This window comes from Dipodomys ordii, unplaced genomic scaffold (assembly GCF_000151885.1).
Source record: "Dipodomys ordii isolate 6190 unplaced genomic scaffold, Dord_2.0 Scaffold64, whole genome shotgun sequence".
NCBI classification, from domain to species: Eukaryota; Metazoa; Chordata; class Mammalia; order Rodentia; family Heteromyidae; genus Dipodomys; species Dipodomys ordii.
In genome coordinates, this window is record NW_012267280.1 from 2360642 (window position 1) to 2383752 (window position 23111).

General features: G+C 61.6%; 2 protein-coding genes across 3 annotated transcripts in view; one reads left to right on the forward strand and one right to left on the reverse strand.

Annotated features, from left to right (window-relative positions):
- Window positions 1–14838, forward strand: part of Kdm4b (lysine (K)-specific demethylase 4B) — a 75118-nt gene extending 60280 nt beyond the window's left edge. For both annotated transcript variants that reach the window (XM_013022886.1, XM_013022887.1), the window contains 12 exons: window positions 3573–3979; window positions 4068–4188; window positions 6057–6235; window positions 6923–7145; window positions 7454–7530; window positions 7663–7718; window positions 7939–8047; window positions 11270–11455; window positions 11629–11793; window positions 11892–12011; window positions 13040–13132; window positions 13381–14838. In XM_013022886.1, coding sequence (XP_012878340.1) covers window positions 3573–3979; window positions 4068–4188; window positions 6057–6235; window positions 6923–7145; window positions 7454–7530; window positions 7663–7718; window positions 7939–8047; window positions 11270–11455; window positions 11629–11793; window positions 11892–12011; window positions 13040–13132; window positions 13381–13560 — 1916 coding nt within the window. In that variant the 3' untranslated portion in view covers window positions 13561–14838. The remainder of the gene's footprint in view (window positions 1–3572; window positions 3980–4067; window positions 4189–6056; window positions 6236–6922; window positions 7146–7453; window positions 7531–7662; window positions 7719–7938; window positions 8048–11269; window positions 11456–11628; window positions 11794–11891; window positions 12012–13039; window positions 13133–13380) is intronic.
- Window positions 14281–23111, reverse strand: part of Ptprs (protein tyrosine phosphatase, receptor type, S) — a 56131-nt gene continuing 47300 nt past the window's right edge. Inside the window, exons 32-34 of the mRNA XM_013022656.1 lie at window positions 20159–20413; window positions 15123–15269; window positions 14281–14505 (exon numbers count right to left, since the gene is read on the reverse strand). Coding sequence (XP_012878110.1) covers window positions 14281–14505; window positions 15123–15269; window positions 20159–20413 — 627 coding nt within the window. The remainder of the gene's footprint in view (window positions 14506–15122; window positions 15270–20158; window positions 20414–23111) is intronic.

Consider the following 23111-nt stretch of genomic DNA (forward strand, 5'->3'; position numbering starts at 1 on the left):
AAAAAAAAAAAAAAAGACAAAATTAACCCCAACAAGAACTTGATGCACCTTGTAATAAACATAGGGCAGGAAAGAGCCATGGAGAACCCGTGACAGCTGGAGGTGCCAGCAGAGTGGGGGCCGGGGCCTGGGCTCCCTGACCCGTAGGGTGCCCCCTGCCCACCACCTGCTGCCCTTGCCATTGGGCACAGCAGGGTGTGGTGCAGGTGCTGGTCCTCCTGAGCCTGCTGAGGGCCACTCCTCAACACCAAGCCAGCTGGGCCAGCCCCAGAGCAGGAGCACCCACACGTCAGCATGCTCCCTCCCTCCCCATGGCCTGTGAGTCCCCGTCTTAAAGCCACACACATCTACTCCAACCCCAGGAGACCACACAGCTCACCGCGGTGTCTGCCTGGCCACTTCTGGAGGCCCAATCTCTTCCTCTTCTTCAGAGCAGTGTGGGGTCTCCATCTGCCTCTGGCCTCTGGCCCCCTCTTAGGAGAATCCTGTGGTGCCCAGGGCCACACGACAGGGTCCTGCCACCCCCCATTCTGCCTGCCACCTGCTTAAAAGTCTGTGCTAAGATAGACTTGGAAAATCTGTCAACGTGAGGTTGGAAGTATTTCTTTTTTTTTTTTTTTTTTGCCAGTCCTGGGGCTTGTACAGACCTCAGGGGTATGGGCCCTGTCCCCGGACTTCTTTTACTCAAGGTTAGCTCTACCACTTGAGCCACAGCACCAGGTCTGGCTTTTTCTATGTATGTAGTACTGAGGAATCGAACCCAGAGCTTCCTACATGCTAGGCAAGCACTCTACCACTGAGCCATATTTTCAGCCTGGAAGTATTTCTTTAGGCTAATTTTTTGTATTACACATCAGAACGATGGGAAGTGATCACGCTAGCAGAAAGTCCTCCATGTATCCCAAAAGACCCACCGACGTGCTGTGAGGAAGGCTGGTGATCACAGTGCACAGCCAGGCTGGAGCAGACGCCCAGTCCTCAGAGGGCAGAGGCGGCCCTGCAGAGAGGGGCCACAGAGAGGGGCTCGGGCCCACCAGCCCAACATCCTTGACCTCCACCACTGCCTGCCCTGCCCTGCCCAGCCAGCCAGCAAAGGAACAATGGCTCTCTTCCTTGAATTTATACTTGTGAGTGGGCCCTCCTTCTCAGAGCTCTGTGGATGGTGACAAGCCGACAGTGGAATGGCTACCACAGGAAACAGGCCAGGACATGGAGCTGTGCTGTTGTCAGCTAGGGCCCTCCCCTGGGAACCCAGCTGGAACCTTCCAACTGTGTTGGGAATGATTGCTCCCGCGGACAAAGCAGGTGGCTGTGCGGGTCGCCAGAGGCCTTCTGGGCAGAGGGACTGGCTGGCCGGGCTGCTGACTACGGAGGCCCCTCTGTGCCCCACACATGAACGGTGCCCAGCTGGGTGCCTGCGCTGAGGTTGCCTCTGGGATCCGTGGTTGGGACATAGCCCTGGAGAGGCGGCGAGGCCAGGCCCCTGCGACGCGGGCCTGTGGGACGGGCCACACTGGCACAGCACGTGACCTCTCAGTGTGGGGCCATGGGACAGCCACACGGGGACATCCAGGCTCCGATGTGGGCCCAGGCCGGCCCCCACACTGACCCTGGGCCTCGGACACTGCTCAGCGGCTGTGGGAGATGGGCGAAGGGGAGGACGCCCTCCCCGCCCCCCAGCAGCAGCCAGGGGCTCGGTTCTGTCACCGTAGCTCTGGTGACAACATCAGTGTTGTGTAGGGCCAGGGTGTCAGTGTCCCCTGAAATCAGGAGGGGTGCCTCGTGCCCTGCTCTGTCCCTCTCCAGCACGCCCCGTGGCCGCCAGCCTGGCTAGAGCAAGCGTCATCACCCCTGGCGCGTGGCAGCTTGCCCATCCAGATGTGTGTGTATTTTTCTTTTCTTTCTTTCTTTTTTTTTTTTTTTTTTGGTCGGTCATGGGGCCTGAACTCTGGGCCTGGGCGCTGTCCCTCAGCTCTTCAGCTCAAAGCGAGCGCTCTACCACTTGAGCCACAGCGCCACTTCTTGCCCATTCAGATAGTAAAGGAACAATGGCTGTCTTCATTGGCTTTTTGTTTTTGACTTTCTCAAACTTATCAACTGTGGGCACAGCTCTCCCCCTCTTCGCAGCTCCACTGGGATGGGAGAGCAGCCCGCGGTGGAGGCCTGGGCCAGGCAGCTGCAGGAGCACTGGCAGGCGTGTCTGTGGGAGCGCATGTCACCCGAGGGCGCCGTGGGATGCCGCACAGGGCAAGAATGCATAGTTCAAGGTGGAAGGCGATGCCCGGCCTCCAAAGAGACCTGATTAAGCCCCACATTGTCACTGGCTGGTGTGGGCCCTGGCCAGGACCTGAGTCTTGAGCGAGCCACCCATCAGCCTTTGTATCTGGTATCAGAAGTCCCTAGAAACAGAGATAAGGACAGGACCCTGACTCACATCCTCAGGAAGCGTGGCCATGGGCTCGTGCAGTATGGAGGCAGCATGGGGCTGCCGGGCTCCCCGAGGGCGGGCTCCATGCTTGGCCACACCTCGGAGCCCCCTGCAACATAGCACCTCATGGGTAAGGCAGCAGAGAGTCACCTTCTCATGGCCTAAAGGGCAGAAGTCTAGATCAAGTGAGGCCAGGCTGGTCCCCCGCGGGGACCCATGCCGGCCCCCCGCGGGGACCCATGCCGGCCTGTCCCACTTCAGAGGCCCCTTGTCCCCCAGAGTGGCCCCTCTGCCTCCTCTTGGGAGGGCCCGGTGCTGACCATGGTGCTGGGTGATCCAGGATGGTCCCCTCTGCCCGGGGTGGTGGCAGAACACAGGCTCTGCGATCAGGAGGAGCGCATCTCTTCTGCCAATCCTGTCCACGCTGCCCATCCGTTTCCTAAGATCTGCTGTTGGCTCCAAATGCCATGGAGGACCCTGCCCCCCACCCCCATGCCTCCCAGCACCCACCCTGCGTTGCCAGGCAGCTGAGGCCCTGGGCTTCCCTTCCGAAAATGGCGCCACGCACAGTGACTGGGCAGACGTGGCACACACGCCGCAGCGCTGCGTCCCGCAGCCCGCCCGGTCGGCACGCTGCACAGGCCGTGGGGCACCGGAGCCTCCGTGCAGATCCTCCCCACAGTACGCATTCTGGAAGGCATGTGGGCGCAGCCAGCCAGCCTGGGGAGCGGCACAGGCCCGGCTTCTTTTTTATCAGTCGTGGGGCTTGAGCTCTGGGCCTGGGGGTGTCCCTCAGCTCTTCAGCTCAAGGCCAGCGCTCTACCACTTGAGCCACAGCACCATTTCCAGTTTTCTGGTGGTTTATTGGAGATAAGAGTCTCATGGACTTTCCTACCCAAGCTGGCTTTGAATTGCGATCCTCAGATCTCAGCCTCCTGAGTAGCTAGGATGACAGGCGTGAGCCACCTGCGCCCGGCTAAGGCCTGGCTTCTCACAGGCCTCTGGTGTGCCCATGCCCAGGCCCCTGCGAGCCAGGGATGAGCCCCCCACCACCAGGGTTTGGGGAGGCCTCTGTGGGGGCCCCGGGAGCCCTCATGACCCGCCTGTGCCCCGTGGTCCCTGACTGGCCTCTTCTCTCCTGCAGAGGATGGGAGGGGCAAGCTGCGGCCCAGCAAGGCCAAGAGCGAGCGGAAAAAGAAGAGCTATGGCCCCCTCTCGTCCCCACTGCTGTCGCAGCTGCCGCCAGCCCTGCCAGCCCCGATGCCCACCGAGGAGGCCCTGCGGCTGCCGCCCCCACCCGAGCCCTCGGCGCTGGCCCCGGGGCCCATGGCGGCTGAACAGGGCCCCTCCCCCGTGCCCCTCAATGTGGTGCCGCCCGAGGTCCCTGGGGAGGAGCAGGACAAGCCTCGGCCCATCATCCCCATGCTCTATGTGGTGCCCCGGGCCAGCGTCACCCCGCCGGACAGGGACCTCGGGCCTAGCCCCCAGGCGGCCCCCATGGAGCTGACGGGGCCCGACGAGGAGACCAAAGCCCTGGCCAGTGAGGCGCAGGTGGGTGGCCGGGCACTCATGCAGCCCCTCCGCGGGGCTGGGGTGGCCTGAGGCGGGCGCCTGGCCTGACCGCAGCACACTGTTTCAGGTTCCCTCCACCTTTTCCAAGTTAAAGATGGAAATCAAGAAGAGCCGCCGCCACCCACTGGGCAGGCCGCCCACCCGGTCCCCGCTGTCCGTGGTGAAGCAGGAGGCCTCGAGTGATGAGGGTAAGCGCGGTCCCCTCCCCACCCCATGCGTGGACATGTGGACACATGTACATGCACGTGCACCTCCCTGCGCATGCGTGGCTGTGATCATTGGCCCAGCCCTGCCGTTCCTCTGAGCACAGCTGCTCCACACCCCGCTGCAGCCTTCTCCACCAACTACCCCAGCCCTGGCCCTGCCCTTCTGGCCCATCTCCTGGCCCTGGGGCGGGGCACGCCGCCAGCTGCCCCTTTCCTGCTCCTCAGCCACACACAGGCCATAACTCACCTCCACCTGCCCCACCCAGTGCGGCTCCTCCACCCCCAAGGCCTGAAATGTCCCATGGCCAGTTGGGGGGGGGGCGTCGGCTCCCCCTGGGTCCAGACCCCATGCCCCTGGTGCTGCCACCATGTCCTCAGCTGTGCAGGGGCAGCCAGGAGCCAGGGCCTGGCTGTGAGGGGAGGCGGAGGCACTCGGGTTGTGTTGCAGGGCCCGCCTGTCTCTGGGCCGGGCAGCACTTCCAGCTGCCATCAGACGCAGCCCCCCGGGCGCCCCCCACACCCTCAGCTCCTGCAGCCTGAGCTCTACGCCCGCCTGCCCGGCTGCCTCTCTCTGCCGTGGAGTGCCACTGTGTACACGAGGACCCGTATCCAGTATGCCACCCAGCGCTGGGCATCAGTGGGCCCCACGTGCCAGGGTTGGGCTTCACCAGGCCTAGGGTCCCCGTGCCTGAGGGCTGCAGGGCCGTCATCTCACGCTGGCGGTGGGGCTCCCCAAGGGCTCTGCAGGGGACACGGCCTTCAGGGTCTACGTGCTTTGGTCTGAGCAGTCGGTGGTGCCACTCTTCAGATGTGCCGGGGCTGGGGTGGGTGACAGGGATGCCTGCTAGAGGACACCCCTGCTGGTTACGGGGCGGTGGCAGAGGCGCGGGCCCAGCTGGGGCGCAGGAGCCTCCGCAGCACCTCAGCCAGCCTCCAGGCCCGCTTTTTATTCTGAGAAAAGAACGTCCTCCGCTTTCCGCAGTTGTGCAACGCCGAGCCAGGCTTGTTGTTTTTGTTTTCATCTTCTGCACCTTTGAGAGTTGCCGGCTGCCCGCGGCGTCTCTCCTGACGCACGCGAGGGCTGGAGGCTGTGTGAGTGGCAGGAATCTGGTGAATGGTGCCCAATAACCCCGTACAGTTCAGGGACCTCAGGCCCCTTTGTACCCGCACCGTGTCCTCTGTGGGCTAAGCCGAGGGACCCAGGTCCCGGCTCCGGGCAGGGTTGGACTTGGCAGGGGTCCTCCTGAGGTCTACTTGCGCTTCCTCCACGGGGCACCCTGTGTGGGCTGGAGAGCTGCACCCCTTTTCTGGTGTCAGAGTCTGAGGGTCTGCTTTAGGCTGAGGAGACAATAGCTGTGCTTCTCTCAGGTGGGGGGGTCCCCTGGCACCTTGAGATGGCCATGACCACCGTCCCCTGCCCGCTGGCCCAGCTCTGCCCTCCCCGCACCCCCCAGGCAGCCTGGCAGTGCGGGCTCTGTGCCCTGCACAGTGCGGAGCAGAGAGGCGAGGGTGGAGGATTAGGGACAGGGTCCCCAGAGGTCACAAGATGGCTGAGCCTTCAGTCTTGGCATGGGCACAAGCAGGCAGGGCAGGGTGGGGCCAGGCTTCAGCAGGCATGCTGGAGGGTCTGGGGGTGGGCAGCTCCAATCCGCTGTGCGGGCGAAGCCTGGCACCTCGGCGCCTGGCCCGGGGGGGGGGGTGGAGCCCTGAGTGTGCTCGCTCCTGTGAGCCCCAGCGGGGTCCCAGGCTGGCCGTCCATGGCGGTCTGATGACAGTTGCCCAGTTGCCCGCCCGCCACGTGTTCTCAGTGCTCATGCTCCTCTCCAACCCCACCTGCCCGGGTATTCCAGAAGCATCCCCGTTCTCTGGGGAGGAGGACGTGAACGACCCCGAGGCGCTGCGGTCCCTGCTGTCGCTGCAGTGGGAGAGCAAGGCCGCCAGCTTCCAGGCCGAGCGCAAGTTCAACGCCGCGGCCGCCCTCACCGAGCCCTACTGTGCCATCTGCGCCCTCTTCTACCCCTACAGCCAGGTGAGGTGCCCACCGCCCGGTCACCCCGTCACGCGTCCCAGGTGCTTTGAGGGCCGTGCGCGTGTGTGGCTGTGTCCAGAGCCATCTTCCTGGGGACCCTGCCCACACGCGTCTCCCTAGTGATAGAGCAGGGCCATGGGCATGATGGAATGGATGTGAGGGGCCAGGGTGCCGGGGCAGAGCCCAGCCAGAGGGGCAGCTATGCAGGGACAGGGCCCAGCCAGAGGGGCAGCTACGCCGGGGCAGGGCCGCCCTGGTCTGCCAGGGAGGGCGGCGTGAGAGATGGGCTTGCCGCCTGCACCCTTGAGAAGGGAGCGAGGGTGCTTGTGCTGGCCCAGCGCTCTGCCCGCCGGGCCAGAAGGCCTTGGACAGATCCATAGGGCACTTGCCCGGGGCACATGCCATTTTGGGCTGCCCACACCACCCCTGTAAGTGGGACAGTGAAGATGTGCTTTCTAGACACTTTCTCCAAGCACGATCTGGCCTCTGTGCCACAGAGAGGCTGCCAGGAGCCTACTCTCAGGACCCAGGGCAGCCCTGACTCCTAGGCCCAGTAGCTGCATGGCACCTCTGACTAGTTCACCACAGCCACCCAGACCACAGGTCAGAGGCCGCAGGAGCCGGGGTTGGGGTCTGCAGGGGCACCTGAGGCTGGGCTGCCCTGGCTGACGGTGCCCTCTCCCTTAGTCTGTACAGACAGAGAAGGAGGCCACCCCGGGCCCCCTCGGGGAGGGGGCCTCTGCCCCGCCGCCTTCCAAGAGCGGCCAGCGGACTCGACCGCTCATCCCAGAAATGTGCTTCACGTCCAGCGGGGGGAACACCGAGCCGCTGCCCGCCAACTCCTACGTGGGTGACGACGGCACCAGCCCGCTCATCGCCTGCGCCAAGTGTTGCCTGCAGGTCCACGCCAGTGAGTGGCCCGGGCCCGGGGCGGGGCCGGGCGGGGAGGGGGGGGACAAGGGGCTGAGCTGGGGGCGCCTCCCCCCACAGGCACAGCAGGCATCCAGGCGGCTGCTGGGACTGAGTCACCCCTAGTTTGGAGCATCCCTGCTGGAGCCCCCCTGCTGACCCAGCAGTGACCCCGAAATGCTGAGGGCACCCCGGGCTGCGGGTCTGGCTCTCCAGGGTCCTCATGTCACTAGACCAAAGGCCTGGCCCGCTCACCCCGGCAGCCCAGGTGCCGGCCCGGCCCGGCCCTCAGCGCCCACTGTCTTGCAGGTTGCTACGGGGTCCGGCCAGAGCTGGCCAAGGACGGCTGGACGTGCTCCCGGTGTGCGGCCCACGCCTGGACTGCGGTAACGCGCCCTTTGCGGGGTGGGGCTGGCCCAGGCGGCCCCTAGCCTGGCGGGTGGCCCTGGGGTGCGGTGGGAGCCGCAGGGGTGAGCCCAGGGTGGGGTGGCCTGGCCATCACCCTCTCTGGCCCGCAGGAATGCTGCCTGTGCAACCTCCGGGGAGGGGCGCTGCAGACCACCACCGAACACAGGTGCGCACGGCCGGCCGCCGGGAGGGGGGGGAGGGACAGGGGCCTGGGGTCCGGGAGCAGGGTCCCCACTGAATCGATGCTTCCTCAGCCACCAAAAAGCTGGCAGCTGTGTGGGGCAGGGTCTGTCCCCTGTCCTCGCCGTGGCCTGGTGTGCCTTGCTCTCCCACTGCCTGCCGGCCCTGCTGTGGGACCCCCTGTGACCCCTGTCCCCGCCCCCCAGGTGGATCCACGTGATCTGCGCCATCGCCGTACCTGAGGTTCGGTTCCTGAACGTGATCGAGCGCAACCCGGTGGACATCAGCGGCATTCCCGAGCAGCGGTGGAAGCTGGTACGGCCCCAAGGCCAGCGGCCTCTGTCACCGCCCCCCCCCCCGCTGCCCCCTCCTCCAGAGCCTGTGTGTCTGGGACCAGGAGCCAGGCACTCAGGCATGTGGTTCCACAAACACACTTTTGGGGTGTCATGCGCTCAGGCGCCCCGGCACACAGGGTACAGTGAGGAGCAGGTCCTCCACACTCGGCTCCTGCGTTCTCTGGGAGCCACCAAGCCAGTGCCGACGCGGCCTGCCACAGCGCCAGCACTGCCGCCGCGCCATCTCCCACTGTGCCAGTCACGGCTTGTTCTGGAACTTGGTACCCACTGCGCCTCATCGCCAGCCTCCACCCTGTCCCCTGCCCTACCCTGCCTCATGCACTTGCCTATTTCTTGTACTCTTTGTTCGGTGACTGACTTGTTCCATTCAGGATAATGTCCTAGGGATGCATCCAAGGGCCAGCTGAATATGGCAGCGTTTCCTCTCTTTTCATGGCTGAGTAATATTCCATGGAGTCGCTGGACTTTATGTTCCTTGTCGTGTCCGTGGTGGTTGCCTGGCGGGGGCCACCGCGGCGCTATCAGGAAAGCTGCCATGCAGCCGCCGTGTGCGCTGCAGTTGCTGGCATCTGCGGGCGGCACCAGGCTGTGGCTGCAGATGGACCTACTCAGAGACCCTCCCGGTGCTGCCATTTGCCCGCATGCCAGTGCAGCATGCATGGTGAGCAAGGTCTCTTGTCCGCGTGCCCGCCAGCACTCAGTGTGCTGTGAGGTCTTCCTGGCTCTGGTTTGCTTATTTTTTTGGTGGTTTGGCATATTGGCGTCGTCGAGCATCTTGTCAAGTTGCTGTTAGCTTCTGGACATTGTCTATAGAGATGTGTTCAGCTCCAAAGTGGCACTTGGCTTTTGCCATTGAGGTATTTGTTCCTGGTCCCAACGAGGCCCCTTTGTTTGTTTGGTTTGTTGGTTGTGGGGCTTGAACTCTGGGCCTGGGTGATGTACCTTAGCTCTTCAGTCAAGGTTAGCGCTCTATCACTTGAGCCACAGCGCCACTTCCAGTTTTCTGGTGGTTCATTGGAGATAAGAGTCTCACAGACTTTCCTGCCCGGGTTGTCTTTGAACCTCGATCCTCAGATCTCAGTCTCCTGAGTAGCTGGGGTGACAGGCGTGAGCCACCAGCGCCTGGCAGAGGCCCCTTTGGGACCACAGCCACCGCTGGGTGCAAGCTCACCCCACTTCCCCTGGGGTGGACCTACCCGTCAGCTGCTGTATGATTCCAGACAGACTCTGCTGTCTCTGTACTCCAGCCTTCCCACCTAGCTGTTGGGGCTGCCTCTTGCCATGCTTGGTCCAGGCAGTAGCAGCTACAGCATTTTGGGGCGCCCCTGCCCTAGCCGGCGCACGGGCGAGGAGTCTGGGATGTGGGTTCAGGCGCCGCGTTCAGTGTGTCCCTGGCCTCTTTGCTCCCTGTGCCCAGGGCACTTGGGGCTCCCCTACCAGCCATAGAGGGGCCCTCAGCCAGCCTCAGGGCCGTGTCCCCACCCAGGCGAGGTCCAGGCAGTGTGCAGCGATTGGTTCATTTGCCCCACAGAGGGGGCAGCTCCCAGGAGCCATCTTAGTGGCTAGCCGCTGTGGAGGCGCAAGCGTGTTGCATCCTGCAGGGCCAGGCTCCCGAGTGGATGGAGCCAGGCCCAGGAGCCATGGGGGCAAGGCCACCTGGCTGGCTGGGAGCGGCTGCCAGGGCCCATTTGGAAGCGATGGCTGCCAGCCTGGCCTGGCGTGGATGGGCAGTTGAGGGCCAGTCGCTGCAGGTGACGCCCCCAGCGTGGCATGAAAGGCTCGGTTATTCAGGCGGAGCGGTGGCGCGGGCCGAGGCGATGAGTCCTCCTGCTGAAGCTTTATGGATCATCTGACATTTCCAGCCAGCATCCTCTTCATCGCGAGCGCATGTAACGATGAATTAAAAATCCTTTTACACCAGGTGTGCTTGTACTGCTTAATGGAGCCGAGCAAGCCGCACATTAACTCCTGCAGGCCCGGCGGGCGCCCGCGGCTGCACCCCCAGGACCGCTCGCCGTGGGCTCTGGTGCAAGAGTCCCAGACAGGAGGAACTGGCAGGGAACAGGGCAAGGGCAGATCGTGCAGTGTGTGGCCACAGTCAGGATGGCCCTCCCTGTGGAAGCTTCCTGGAAGCAGGGACCCAGGCTGGGCAGCACAGGTGGGAGCGGGCAGACGGAGCCGGCTTTACCTGATGCCCACGGTCCCGCCGCTGGCTCGGGGCTGTGGTAAGGCTTCTGCCCGCGCCTCGGGCACAGGGGCGAGCGTGGCGTGGTGCAGGGTGGGCTGGGGTGCACCCCCACCCCCACGCCCTCCACAGCCATGTGGGCTAAGGGTAGGATGCCAAGCTGGAGACCAGGGACAGGGCTTGACCCCAGCCCACAGGGCATCTGCTCCCTTATGAGGTGGTGGCGCTGGGCATCCTTGGCCCTGCCATGGTGGAGGCATGGGGGGCCTCTCCATGAAGTGGGGAGACAGGGAACACGCACCGCCCTTGGGTGCAAGTTGCTTGTGTTGGGCACAGCTGTGGCTATGTGGGCTTTCTCCCGGGCACCCCGGCGTGTGCAGGGTCCCAGCACATGGGCCCCGGGGTGAGGCCCACACCCGGGGAAGCGTGGCCCTGCCACTGCCTGTACATCAGCCTGGCCCTGCTGAGGTATTGGCAGCTTAATAGTGAGATCTTGTCACCATTGATCATCTGCCCCTCCAGCTCGGTTCACAGTGGCAAAGGCCTTGCTTACCAAACACCCTGGGGGGCTTTTATTAAAGCTGCGGTGGAATTCTTCCTCTTGGCCTTGTAAAATGCAGGCTTTCATGGTTTTGTGCAGCACTGTAGTATATTCGGGTTGCCCAGGGGATGGGTTTCTTATTGTGATGATAGAATGTTCCAGAAGTAGATGGTTCCTGTGGAGGACAGATGGTCCTCCCAATGCCCCAGCCTGGGCCAGTAGCCGTGCTCCCAGAAGCCCCCCATGCACAGAGGCTAGGGCTTGCAGAGCTCTGCCTGGGGCCGGGGTGAAGGCTCTCAGCTGGTGGGGACCCCACCCAAGGCTGGGCCATTTGGGGAACCATCTGTCCTCCACCTGGCCTTGAGGCCACTGCTAGGAGAGTCTGGGGTGGGGCGGTGGGGCTCCTGCCCCCGGGCACAGAGCACCGGGCCCCATTCCATGCCTGTGCCCCACAGAAGTGCGTGTACTGCCGGAAGCGGATGAAGAAGGTGTCAGGTGCCTGCATCCAGTGCTCCTACGAGCACTGCTCCACCTCCTTCCACGCCACGTGCGCCCACGCAGCCGGCGTCCTCATGGAGCCAGACGACTGGCCCTACGTGGTCTCTATCACCTGCCTCAAGCACACGTCCCCCGGGCATGCTGTGAGTGACCCCTGGCCCTGCCCTTCCCGACCTACCCTGCACCTGCCCTGCCCCTGCCAGCGCCCAACCCCTCATCTCCCCATGCCCTGTCCCTCCACATCTGGGCCGACGCCCCGCCCCCTGATGACGCCCCGCCCCCTGCCGACGCCCCGCCCCCTGGCTGACACCCACAGGCACAGCTCCAGAGGGCCGTATCACTGGGCCAGGTGGTCATCACCAAGAACCGCAACGGGCTCTACTACCGCGGGCGTGTCATCGGCTCCAGCTCACAGACCTTCTACGAGGTGAACTTCGAGGATGGGTCCTACAGCGACAACCTGTACCCCGAGAGCATCACGGTGAGCCTCGAGGACCCCTGCCCTGAGGGTCAGGGAAGCACGGGTGGGGCCGGGCCTCCCAATGCCTGCCTTACCGTCCTGTGCCCTGCTGTCCCCAGAGCAGAGACTGCGCGCGGCTGGGGCCGCCGCCCGAGGGCGAGGTTGTGGAGCTGCGGTGGACGGACGGCAATGTCTACAAGGCCAAGTTCATCTCCTCTGCCACCAGTCACATCTACCAGGTAAGCCGGGCCGTGGATGGCGGCTGTGCTTGCTGAGGGGGGCCATGAGCCGTTGCTCCAACACCTGCCTGGCTGGTTGGTTTGGGTGATGGGGGCAAAGTGCTCCCCCCCCACACACACTCTGACCGTGTTGTGTCCAAGATGGCAGAGTCACTGTCTCGTGGCGCATTTCAGTGTGTGACTTCATAGTCCCCCGGTCCAGCCCCTCTGCACCACGTGAGCAGAGCATGGCCACACAGAGGTCACACGGCCTCCTTGCACACCTGAGTGTCACCGTCGCCATCCCCACAGCCGATCCCAGGCTGCCACGGAGCGGTGTCGCCCTCCGGCAGCTAAAGTTGGCATGGCCTGGCACGGCCCCGCTGCTCGGCCTGCCCTGCTTTTCCTTTCGGGCCTCGCTCCCGAGGCAGCCGGGCACCCAGCCCGGGCATCCCACCAGGGCCCGAAGCCGTGGGCTCCCGGCCCCGCTGGCACAGGCAGGGGAGGCTCACAGGCCTGGCACACACGGGCCACAGGCAGAGGACGGGTGAGCAGAAGATGCTCCACGTCAGCTTCGGGGTGGCTGTCACCACTTCAAGGTTGCTGTCGGCCCAGGGTTCCGGGGGCCACAGGAGCTGCGGGAGACAAGGGGACTGTGTTCACAGCCGTCGGGCTGGGCCTTGAGCGCCTCGGGACAGCAGCAGCCCTGGGCATCCTCAGGAGGTGCTGCACACGGCGGCCTGTGCAGTGCACGGCTCCTGCCTCAGAAAGAGGGGAGACCACAGTGTGGGGTCTCTGTCTGTCCCTGGAGCCCAGGGGTCCCACAGCTCTGCCCCACAGCCCATCTCCTGTGCCGCCCGGCTGTGTCCCTCACCCTGCCGCAGGGTCCTCCCCAGCCCCCTCTCCATGAGGACCCCAGGAGGAGCCCCACCCAGCCTCCTGGCTTGGCTTGGCGCAGCCTCGTTCTCTGCCCCACAGCACTGAGCCCTGCCAGGCCCAGGCCTGTGTGGGCAGCTGGGGTGCGGCCCTAAATAGTGCCTGGTCCACAGGTGGAGTTTGAGGATGGGAGCCAGCTGACAGTGAGGCGTGGTGACGTCTTCACGCTGGAGGAGGAGCTCCCCAAGAGGGTGCGGTCCCGGCTGGTGAGTGGCCCTGATACACCCACCCTCCTCCCCATCCCCCTAGCCCTGACCCAACTCAGGCCCTATGTGGCCTGGCCCCAGCCCTAAGGAGCTGTGGCCCACCAGCCATGGGTTGCCAGGGTCACCCACCTCCCTCCTGGGCATGGTCAGAGTGCAGGGCCCCCCACTTGGGGCTCCAGCGAGAGCTGGGGCTGGCCGTAGGGTGTGGGCCATGCCGGCGGCTGCGCTGACCGCTCTGTCTCCTGCAGTCACTCAGCACTGGGGCACCCCAGGAGCCCAGCTTCTCAGGAGAAGAGGTGAAGGCTGCCAAGCGCCCACGAGTTGGCACCCCGATCACCCCCTCCGAGGACTCGGGGCGCAGCCCGGACTACCTGGCCTTCATGGAGAGCCTCCTGCAGGCGCAGGGCCGGCCGGGAGCTCCTTTCTAGGACGGCGCTGCTGCCCTGCCAGCCCGGCGCAGCGGGCCACATTGGCGGCCTGGGTGTCTGCTTGCTGTGAATTCCTGCCCTGCGCCTCTCCCCGCCCGGGTGACCCCGGGGCCCAGGGCCCGCCCCGCCCCCCGGGACTGCAGGACAAATGGGCATGGCAGCCTGGACTCAGGGAGCAGGGCCAGGGCTCCGCAGTGGCCGGACAGTGCCATGACCTCCGCCCTCAGCCCTGTTCTTCTCCAAAAGGTGCTATGGCTGCGGCGAGCAGCCGGGGGCCCGCGCCCCGCCTGGCGATCCCCCCCCCCCGCCCCCCCTGCACGCCAGGAAAGGAGCCCGCGGGAGAACCCAAAGCTGTTTTCTAGATTTGTGGCTTTAACACCAACAAACGAAACAGAACCAGGGGGCTTCTCTTCTCAGCCCCGCGATGCGTGGAGCCGAAGCGCGTGGATTTCTGGGGTTTCCCATCTCCGCAGCCACTGAGCGGGCAGGGACGGCGCCGCAGCTCAGGGACATGGGCAGGCCCGGGGACTCAGATGCCACAGCCGGCCAGGCGCGCCGGGGCTCGGCAGCGGTGACCGGCGGCGGCCGGGCTCTCTGGCGGGGTCCCCGCAGGGCTGCCTGGCTGTCACCGGCTGAGGTGGCAGGACCCTCCAGGCCCGGCCAGCACGTGGGGGGAGGGCAGGGCAAGCCAGGCCCTGGATGTGGCGCGCATCCATCTGCTCAGGCGCGGATGGCACGCAGGTCCCCGCTTGACCTGCCTGGTGGACAGAGGGGCTTCCAGTCCCCCTCCGCCTGTGTCCTCTGCCATATGGACGTGTGACCGAACAGTGGAGGGGCCCCTGGCTTCACAGGGGCTGTGAGGGCCCCGGCCAGGGGAGGGCGGCAGCTGGCGCCCCTCTGCCAAGCCTCGGCCTTGGAAGGACCCGCAGGGGTGGGGGGCCCGCGCTGCCAGGGTCCCGGGGGAGGCGGGGGGCAGCTAGGACGCCCACACGGTGGCCCACGCCCATGTTTGAATGCTATTTATATTGTAAAGAGAATGAAGGGGAGCCTCACCCTGGGTCCGTGTGGGCCGCAGCCCGGGGGCCTGGGTGACCGGCAGAAGGCCACCGCAGGGGTCAGCACAGGTCCCCACCGAGACACCTGTGTCCTATTTTGTGCAAAAGCAAAATGAAACAGAACCCCACCCCCCTGTGTTCCCACGCAGTGCAGGGCGCGCTGTTCCCCCACCTCCCCGCCTCTTGGCCATGAATTAAAGGCTCTTGAGCACTTGGAACTCGGTGTTGGTGTGGGAAGTGTGGTCATTCCTGGCCTGTGCTGGCCAGCGGTGGGCGGGGCAGGGCGGGGCTCAGCCGCCAGGCGGTGCTCACACAGCCGCAGCCCTGGGGTTAGGGAAGGGCTGAGGCCCAGCAGAGGTGTGTGGAGAGGCGCAGTGTGGAGAGGCGTGTGACTTTGCTTCAGATCAGAAGTGAGGTGAACATAAGTGAGCTGTGTCTGGAGGCTGCCGGGCTCCCCAGGCCGCTGCAGGCCCCGCGCGAGCCTCCCCCACTCCGCTGTCGGCTTACCAGGGCCGGATCTGAGAGAAGCCACCATTCACTGCGGCTGTTCAGTCGGCCCTGCACCCACCGAGTTTCCTCTCCTCCACCCTGGCCACTCCTCAGGTCATGGTATGCGTCCATGGCCTGGGGTTTTCCTGGCAGCTCCAAGCACGTCTGCCACACCCCAGGGACCACATCCAAGCCACTCACCCTCTGGTTTAAGATCTGCTAGTGCCGAGGAGCGGGCACCAGTGCTCATGCGTGTCACCCTGGCTACTCCTGAGGGTCAAATCCATGAGACTCTTACCTCCAATAAACTACTAAAAAATAAAACAGTGGGGCTGTGGCTCAAGTGGTAGAGCACCAACCTTGAGTGAAAAAGCTCAGGGACAGCGCTGTGTTCAAGCCCCAGGACCAGCGCGCGCGCACACACACACACGGCGTAGATGTACGGTAGTTCCATTCAAAGCTTTAGATGAGATGGGAGCCCTGCCAGTCCATTTCTATGTTTTACTACGTTGGGAATGAGCCCACAGTCTCATGAGTGTTACTCATAACACTCACCGCTGAAAATAATAATACAACCCTAGAGCTGGGAACCCACTCCCATCTGATCCTCCCCACACCCCACCTCGGGTGGTGAGATCGTCAGTGTGGATTGTTATGCGGCCCTAGCTAGTACAGTACACAAATGTCTTCTCTGAAAAGAGGATCTTTCAGTTATGTCTGGTGTGTGTGTGTGTGTGTGTACTGCCATTCATTTAGGCCACAGGCAATTGGTTTCTGTCATAAATTAGCATTCCCTGCCCTGGCATGTCGTGTCAACAGAATCCTAAGACAAGATTTTTCCTCAGGTTTTTTTTTTTTTCATTTGTTTCTTTGTTTTCCCCTCAGTGCTGTGTACTTGAGATTCAGCCTTGTGTGGTTTTGCAGTGTGGTCCTTTTTTCCTGGCTGCTTAGTATTCCACTGTGTGCATGCACCAAGATTGACACATTCACCAGCTGACACACACTGGTGATTGTGCCTAGAACAGCTGTGAACTTATCCTTGTGAAAGGTTCTTTGTGGCGACCTTGTGATCATTTATTTCCTGTCACTGCATTTCGGCTGGTTGGAGGACGTTGGTGGCTGAGGTGGTTTCAACTATGAAGCTTTTTTCTTCTTCTTCTTCTTGGTCTTGGGGCTTGTACTCTGATCCTGGGCAGGCTCCTTTTGCTCAAGGGGAGCGCTCTACCACTTGAGCCACAGCGCCACTTCCAGTTTTCTGGTGATTCATTAGAGATGAGTCTAATGGATTTTGCTGCCCTGTCTAGCTTCCAACTTTGATCCTTAGATCTCAGCCTCCTGAATAGCTGGGATTACAGGTGTGAGCCACCGGCTTGAAGCAATTTGACAGAATGTTGCAGTGACTGTCCTTGTACCTAGCGTGCAGCCATGTGCTTGGGACACAGTGGCCAGGGCCATGCCTGGTGAGGGGCAGGGTGTTGGAGAGGACCCAGGAAGTGGGTGCATCTCAGAGGACAAGAGTCAAAGTCAGGACCCTTCTCCCTCAGGTCCTGGGGTCACGGGAGGAGCCGGTGATGGGAGCAGACCGGGCCGGGCCCCGGGGTTGACAGGGAGGGGGGTCCAGAGCCACCGCAGCCTGAGCCAGCCGCTGGACACCGGGCCACCAGCACCTGATAATACAATCTTGCAAACAGCTGCCTGGTGACAAGCATAATAAGGGGTATTAATGAGGCCGTTATTACACCTAATTAAAAGCTAATATCTAAGAGTTAATTGCCTTTAAAAGATGAAGCAGGACAGCCTGGGATTTATCTCCGCTCTCCTTAGCTCGCCTGGATAGGCTGATATTGGAGAGCTAATTAATTGAATCAAATCTTACAGAAAACTAATAATCTGATCGTGCGGCCCGGACCTGTGAGCGGGTGTCGGCCGCGGCGTCTGGGACTTTAAGGTCCCGGCGGGGATGGAAGCTGGAGCTGGGGGCTGGGGTTGGGGGCGGGGTTCCCGGCTTCTGGACGGTGCCCACGGGGACTCCCAGGCGGCCTCAGGTTGTTCCAGGGGGACACACAAAGCTGCTTCTAATACCAACATTGCTAATCATTATTAGACCCTTGTATTTGCTTTGGTTGTACTGGACTTTGAACTCTGCACCTCTTGCAGGCCACGCCCCTCAGCGGCGAGCCACGCCCTACTTAGCCACGCCCCTGCTGCTATGCTCCACTGCTTCATCCACGCCCCCAGGCTCCGGCCACGCCCCCAGGCTCCAGCCAGGCCCGCAGGGCTCCAGCCAAGCCCCCAGGGCTCCAGCCACCCTCCAGCTATTTTGTGGTTTATTCTTTAGAGCTTTGCATTTGCCCCCTCTTCAGGCCTGGACTGTGATTCCCGCTTACACATCCTGCATGAACTCAGACCACCACGCCCGACCTGGAGTGCCATTCAGCAGTGCCTCAGGTTCCATCCTCAGCACGGCAAAGGGTCTCACACCTGTCATCCTAGCTCCTCAGGAGGCTGAGATCTGGAGGATCACACTTCAAGGCCAGCCCAAGCAGAAAAGCCTTCAAGCCTCCATTCTCCAATGAACTAGTAAAATGTAGGACTGGAGATGTGGCTCAAATGGTAACAGTATGTAACCCAGAAGAACCAAGTGAGCTCAGGGCCCCAGGTTACTATTCCTATAACCCCCCCCAAAAAAAAATTTTTTTTCTAAGGGCTGGGAAGGTGGCTCAGTGGTAGAGCACTTGCCTTGCATGCATGAGGCACTGGGTTCCATTTCTCAGTACCACATAAGCAGAAAAAGCCGGAAGTGGCGCTGTGGCTCAAATGGTAGAGCTCAAGCCTTGAGCTGAAAAGCAAAGGGACAGCGTCCAGGCCCAGAGTTCAAGACCCACTACTGGACCCCCCCCCCAATTTTTTTTTTTAAATCTGAGAACATAGCCTGGAGGATGGAAGGACGGCCGATGGTGGCCGGGCGGGAGCTGGCCTCTACTGTGTCTTCGTTATTGTGGCTGGGACAGAGGCATGAGCGCAACCATCCCTCAGGCCCCGTAGGGACACCGAGCTCGTATTGAGGGACAGTCAGAAGCTTGCACACTGTGGGCAGACGTGGGCTGAGGGACACGTGTTGGCGAGCTGTGCATTTGGAGGCCTGCTGTTTGTGCCAACACCATGCATGTCTCTGCTTGTGGTCACAGGACCATTTCGTGTTTTATGTTACAACTCAGTTTCAGACGAGAGAACAGTAGGGGTGATGCTCTGGGAATTTTCTTAAAAAAAAAAAAAAGCAGGGAACAGTCAGATTCCATTAGCACTGAGAAGTCCCCGGGACAATCGCAGCTGTGGGTGCTTTCCACAGATGTGTGTGCGTGTCTGTAAACTTACCAGAGAAGAACCCATGGAGCTGGTCACGCCTGTCATCCCAGCTACATAGGAAGCTGAGGTCTGGGGACTGCAGTTCAAAGCCAGCCTGGAACTTCTGTGAGAGTCATCTCCAATAAATTACTCCGAAAAAGCTTGCAGGGGAGCCATCTATAAATCAGCAGCTAGCCACCCAGTCTTACAACTGTCTCCTTTGTGGTTATTCTTAAGCCTTTAACACGGAGGAGGTCACTTCCTCCAGGAAGCCTCTTCCACCATGATTTTCCTGTACTGTACTTCGTGGTCCCTGCTCCCTGGGTATAGGCTCACTTCTTAAATATGGTGCCTGGCACTTGTAGCTCATGCTTATAGTCCTAGCTACTCAGGAGACTGAGATTTGAGGATCATGGTTCAAAGCCAGCCTAGGTAGAAAAGTCTGTGAGACTCTTATCAATTAACCACCAAAAAGCTGGAAATGGAGCTGTGGTTCAATTGGTAGAGCTGTATCTTTGAGCAACAAAGCTCAGAAACAGCACCAGGACCAACACACACACACACACACACACACACACACAAATATTGGCTGAGGGGATAAGTCTTCATCAATTTATTATTATTATCTTTTGGTTGGTCATGGGTCTTGAACTCTGGGCCTGGGCGCTGTCCCTCAGCTCTTCAGCTCAAGGCTAGCACTCTACCACTTGAACCACAGTGCCACTTCTGGCTTTTTCTGCTTAGGTGGTGCTGAGGACTCGAACCCAGGGCCTCATGCATGCAAGGCAAGCGCTCTACCACTGAGCCACCTTCCCAGCCCATCGATTTATTATTGAGACACGGTCTCGCTATTTAGCCCAACCTGGTCTGGAACTGTTGTTCTCCCCTCCTGGCCTCAGCCTTCTGAGGCTGAGATTACAGATGTGTGCCACCATGTTTGGAATTGGCTTTTGTTTTTATTCTGGCCATCCTGGTAGGCACAGGGGACTTGTGGAGCCTGCAGGGACTTTGTGTGAGGCCTCAGCACAGTCTCAGACCAGGTGACCAGGGTGGGACGCAGCCCAGGATGATGAATTCACAGGCTGGGTGGTGTCCCCCACTTCCTGCCCGGAGCCCTGTGGGAAGCGCTGGGTTAAACCTGCATCAAGGCCCCAAGCCCAGGCTATTGAGGAGAAGCAGGCGGCTGCAGCCTGTTTGAAAAGAGGTGGAGGAGGCAGAGAGATAAAGGCAGGACCTGCGGCCTGCTCTCCCCTCCCTGCCCTGGTCTTTGGGGGGGGGGGCAGCCCCTTTGTCTGCATTGACTGAAATACAAACAGAAGAATCTGCCGCTTGCTCTCGCCTTCTGCGGGAAGGTAGTGAATTCGGCGGCTACAGGCAGAGCCGGCGGAGGGAATGGCTTTGGAGAGATTATTTTGTTCATTTTTAAATAACTTTTCATGTCAGGCGGGCTGGTCACTGCGCGCGGCTCTGCTCCGCACAATGGCCCGGAGTCCTGCGGCGCGCGGCCGGTGTCCCCCCTCCCTCCCGCCCGCGCCCCCCTCCCCCCTGCGCTGCGCTTTGATTCTCAGGCACGCAGCTTTATCTGCTGGGCAAAGCAGATAACCATAACATAATAGAAACAAAACCCCGTCCTGTGCCGCTTCCTGCCGAGGGCTCCGCGCGGGCTCCTCGCCCTTAAGGACGCGGGTAGAAAAAAATGGGGCCAGTACCGGAATCCTGGGCTTTGTAAGGCGCTGCGTGCTCGGCCGGGCACGATCCCCGCGGCGCACGGCCTGCCTGGTGGACATCGCCTTGCGATGACCGGTGGGGCCCTGATGGTCAGCGGGCCCCGGGGTCCGGCCTGCTGGAGGCCCGCCCAGACCAGCCTCACCGCCCCACAGACCCCACGGGACGGGACTGGCCGCCGAAAGGGGCGTGCCGTGCCGCCGGAGGGGCGTGGCGTGGAGCCCCACATGGCGAGCTGTCTATTGGGATTGGACAGGGGGCAGCTTGGGGGAGGAGCATGAAGGACAGTTTGTACCCATTAGTGTGGGGGGAGAGGTGAGGCGCGCGGCCTAACTGGGTCTCTATGGGCTGCGTGCTCCAAGGCCTAAAGAGGGAGGTTAGGGGGGAAACAGCCCCGAGGGAGGAGAGAGGAATCCTGAGGGGAGAGGAGTCAGGAGAGGAGAATAAGGGGAAAAGCAGAGTCCTGAGGGAGGCGAGGCGTGGAGGGGAGGGGAAAGCCTGCTGGAGCAGCGCAGAGCAGGCCTGTGCAGGGCAGGGCAAGCCTTGAGCGGCCACTTGGGGCCTCCTCTGAGGCCATTTGGGACGAGAGGCCTGTGGGGAGGCGCCCCCTGGAGCACGCAGGAGAGTGGAGAGGCCTGCAGGGAAGGAGACGGGAAGAAAAGGAATAGAGGTTTGGAGGTCTGAGCTTTGCAGGTCAGGGGTCAGGGCTGCCTATTGGAGGCTTGGAGGCTTGGTAGTGGAGGCTGCTCTTGGTTATGAGCTCTTTCTGGTGTGAATAGTCTATATAAACCTTGTCTACCTCGATGGATTGTCTCGCTCTCAGGAGGTCCTAAGCACGTTTCAGCCTACTCACACAGCTGGGTCCTCTTCAAGCAACTTCTTGCTGGCCTAGGGGTCAGGCCAGGACGTGACAACCACTCACACGTGGGAGGAAGGGCGGGACAGCTGGACAGAGGCTCGGAGGGGAGGCTCTCCGCGGGTGTGACACCGAGGGGCCGGATGGTAGCGACCCGCGGCACCATCGCCAGGACAGGAGTGGGGCGTGAGGGATACGAGTCCGGTCGCAGCAGCCTGCGGCCCTCTTCCTCCCCCTGCTTCCCAGAGTGGCTCAAGGGAGAACAAGGGGCCCTTTATAGGACGGGGCCCAGCAGGAGGAAGTGACGCCATGGGGCGGGCTCACCGCTGGCCACGCCCCTCGTGGCTGCTCGGCTGGGGGGGCTCCCGGCCCGAGGCGCCGCCCACTGCGCCCACTGCGCCCGTCTCCAGTACGGAACCCCGAGCGTCACTGACGTCACGATGGCCTGCGCTCCCGCAGTTCGCGGCCCCACATGGCTGCTTCTGTTTGTGGCGGGGCTCGTGTGCTCGCCGTCCTTGTCGGTCGTGGAACTCTGGGCCTGGGCGCTGTCCCTCAGCTCAAGGCTAGCGCTCTACCACTTGAGCCACAGCGCCACTTCCAGCTTTTTTCTTTTTGCTTATGTGGTGCTGAGGAATCGAACCCAGGGCCTCTGGCATGCAAGGCAAGCGCTCTACCTTCCCAGCCCCAATAGGTGCTTTCTTAGAGCAGACTTTAGCACTGGCCTTTGAGGACTGCGTAGGAGCTCTTGGGGCACAAGAGCCTAGTGTATTGGTCTTGGATGACTCCGGTAGGCACAGGCTTGGGTTAGCATGTCTTTTGTCTCCTGTCCCACAGTATGAAATGAGAAGGTTCCTGTCCCATACTTGTGCATTCAGCGGTTACTGAATGTGGTGCACGTATGGTTCCCTGCCTGTTTTCCTCTGCTCGCTGCCTGACTTTCCCACCACCCACGAGGCTGCAGTGTGTGTTCTCCCGTGCCAACTCCTCCACCACTGCCAGGGCCCCCTCCCGTCTCCCCTCGACTCCTTCCTCGTTCACTTGCTTCTGGTGGCTATGGTGGACAGTTACAAGATGTGGGATGAATGCTTTCCAAGAAATGGACTTTGATTTTGCTCAAAGCATTCCCATATTGGGGTTGGTCTCCATCTTCCCTCCTCTCCTGGTCTCGCTGTTCTATTCCTTAGCAACTGTCTGAATTGGAGCTTGGGTCATTTGTTTTTATGATTTCACTTTTTTTCTGGTTGGTTGTGGAGCTTGAACTCTGGGCCTGGGCGCTGTCCCTCAGCTTCAGCTCAATGCCAGCCCTCTACCACTTGAGCCACAGGCCACTTCTGGTTTTATTGGATCAGTCACACAGCCTTTCCTGCCAGTGCTGGCTTTGAACCGCAATCCTCAGATCTCAGTCTCCTGAGTAGCTAGGATTACAGGTGTGAGCCACATATGCCCAGCTTCACTAAAATATGTTCCAGACTTTGAATTTTCCTCTCAATACTACCCGGGTGGCACCTTAGATTTTAGTCTGTGATGCATATTTTTGAGTGGTTAGGTTTCAGACACTTGTGACTTCATTTTGATATCCCACACACAGTGTGACAGTGACTAGGCATGGCCATGAGTGGCCCAGGACACGGGAGGGGCTGCCCCAGACTGGGCCATGGCCACAGGTGGTGAGGAGCCCACCCTGGTTAAGGCTGTGCTGGGGCAGACCATGCTTGCTGGCCTCCAGGTGTGTGACCTGTCTGCCCCCTGCTGAACCTTGGTTTCCTCATCTGTGAGGTGAGACTTGCGTCTGAGCCCAGCCCACAGCAGATTCTCAGAGTCACCATTATCAGCACAGAGGCAGTTCCTAGTGGGCTGGGTCTGGGATTCCGGTTCAAATCCCAGTTTGTTCAGACGGATCACACCGCCTCTCGGGGTGTTAGGCGCAAATAAGACTCCAGTGGCCCGGTCGGACCGTCTCCCTTTAATACAAAGTCGATTTATCTACATACACGGCGCGGAGCCCCCGCTGCTCCGGTGCGGACAGACGCGGGCGCAGCGCCGAGGGCTCCATACATACAAAGAGGAAAGCTCGCTGGCGC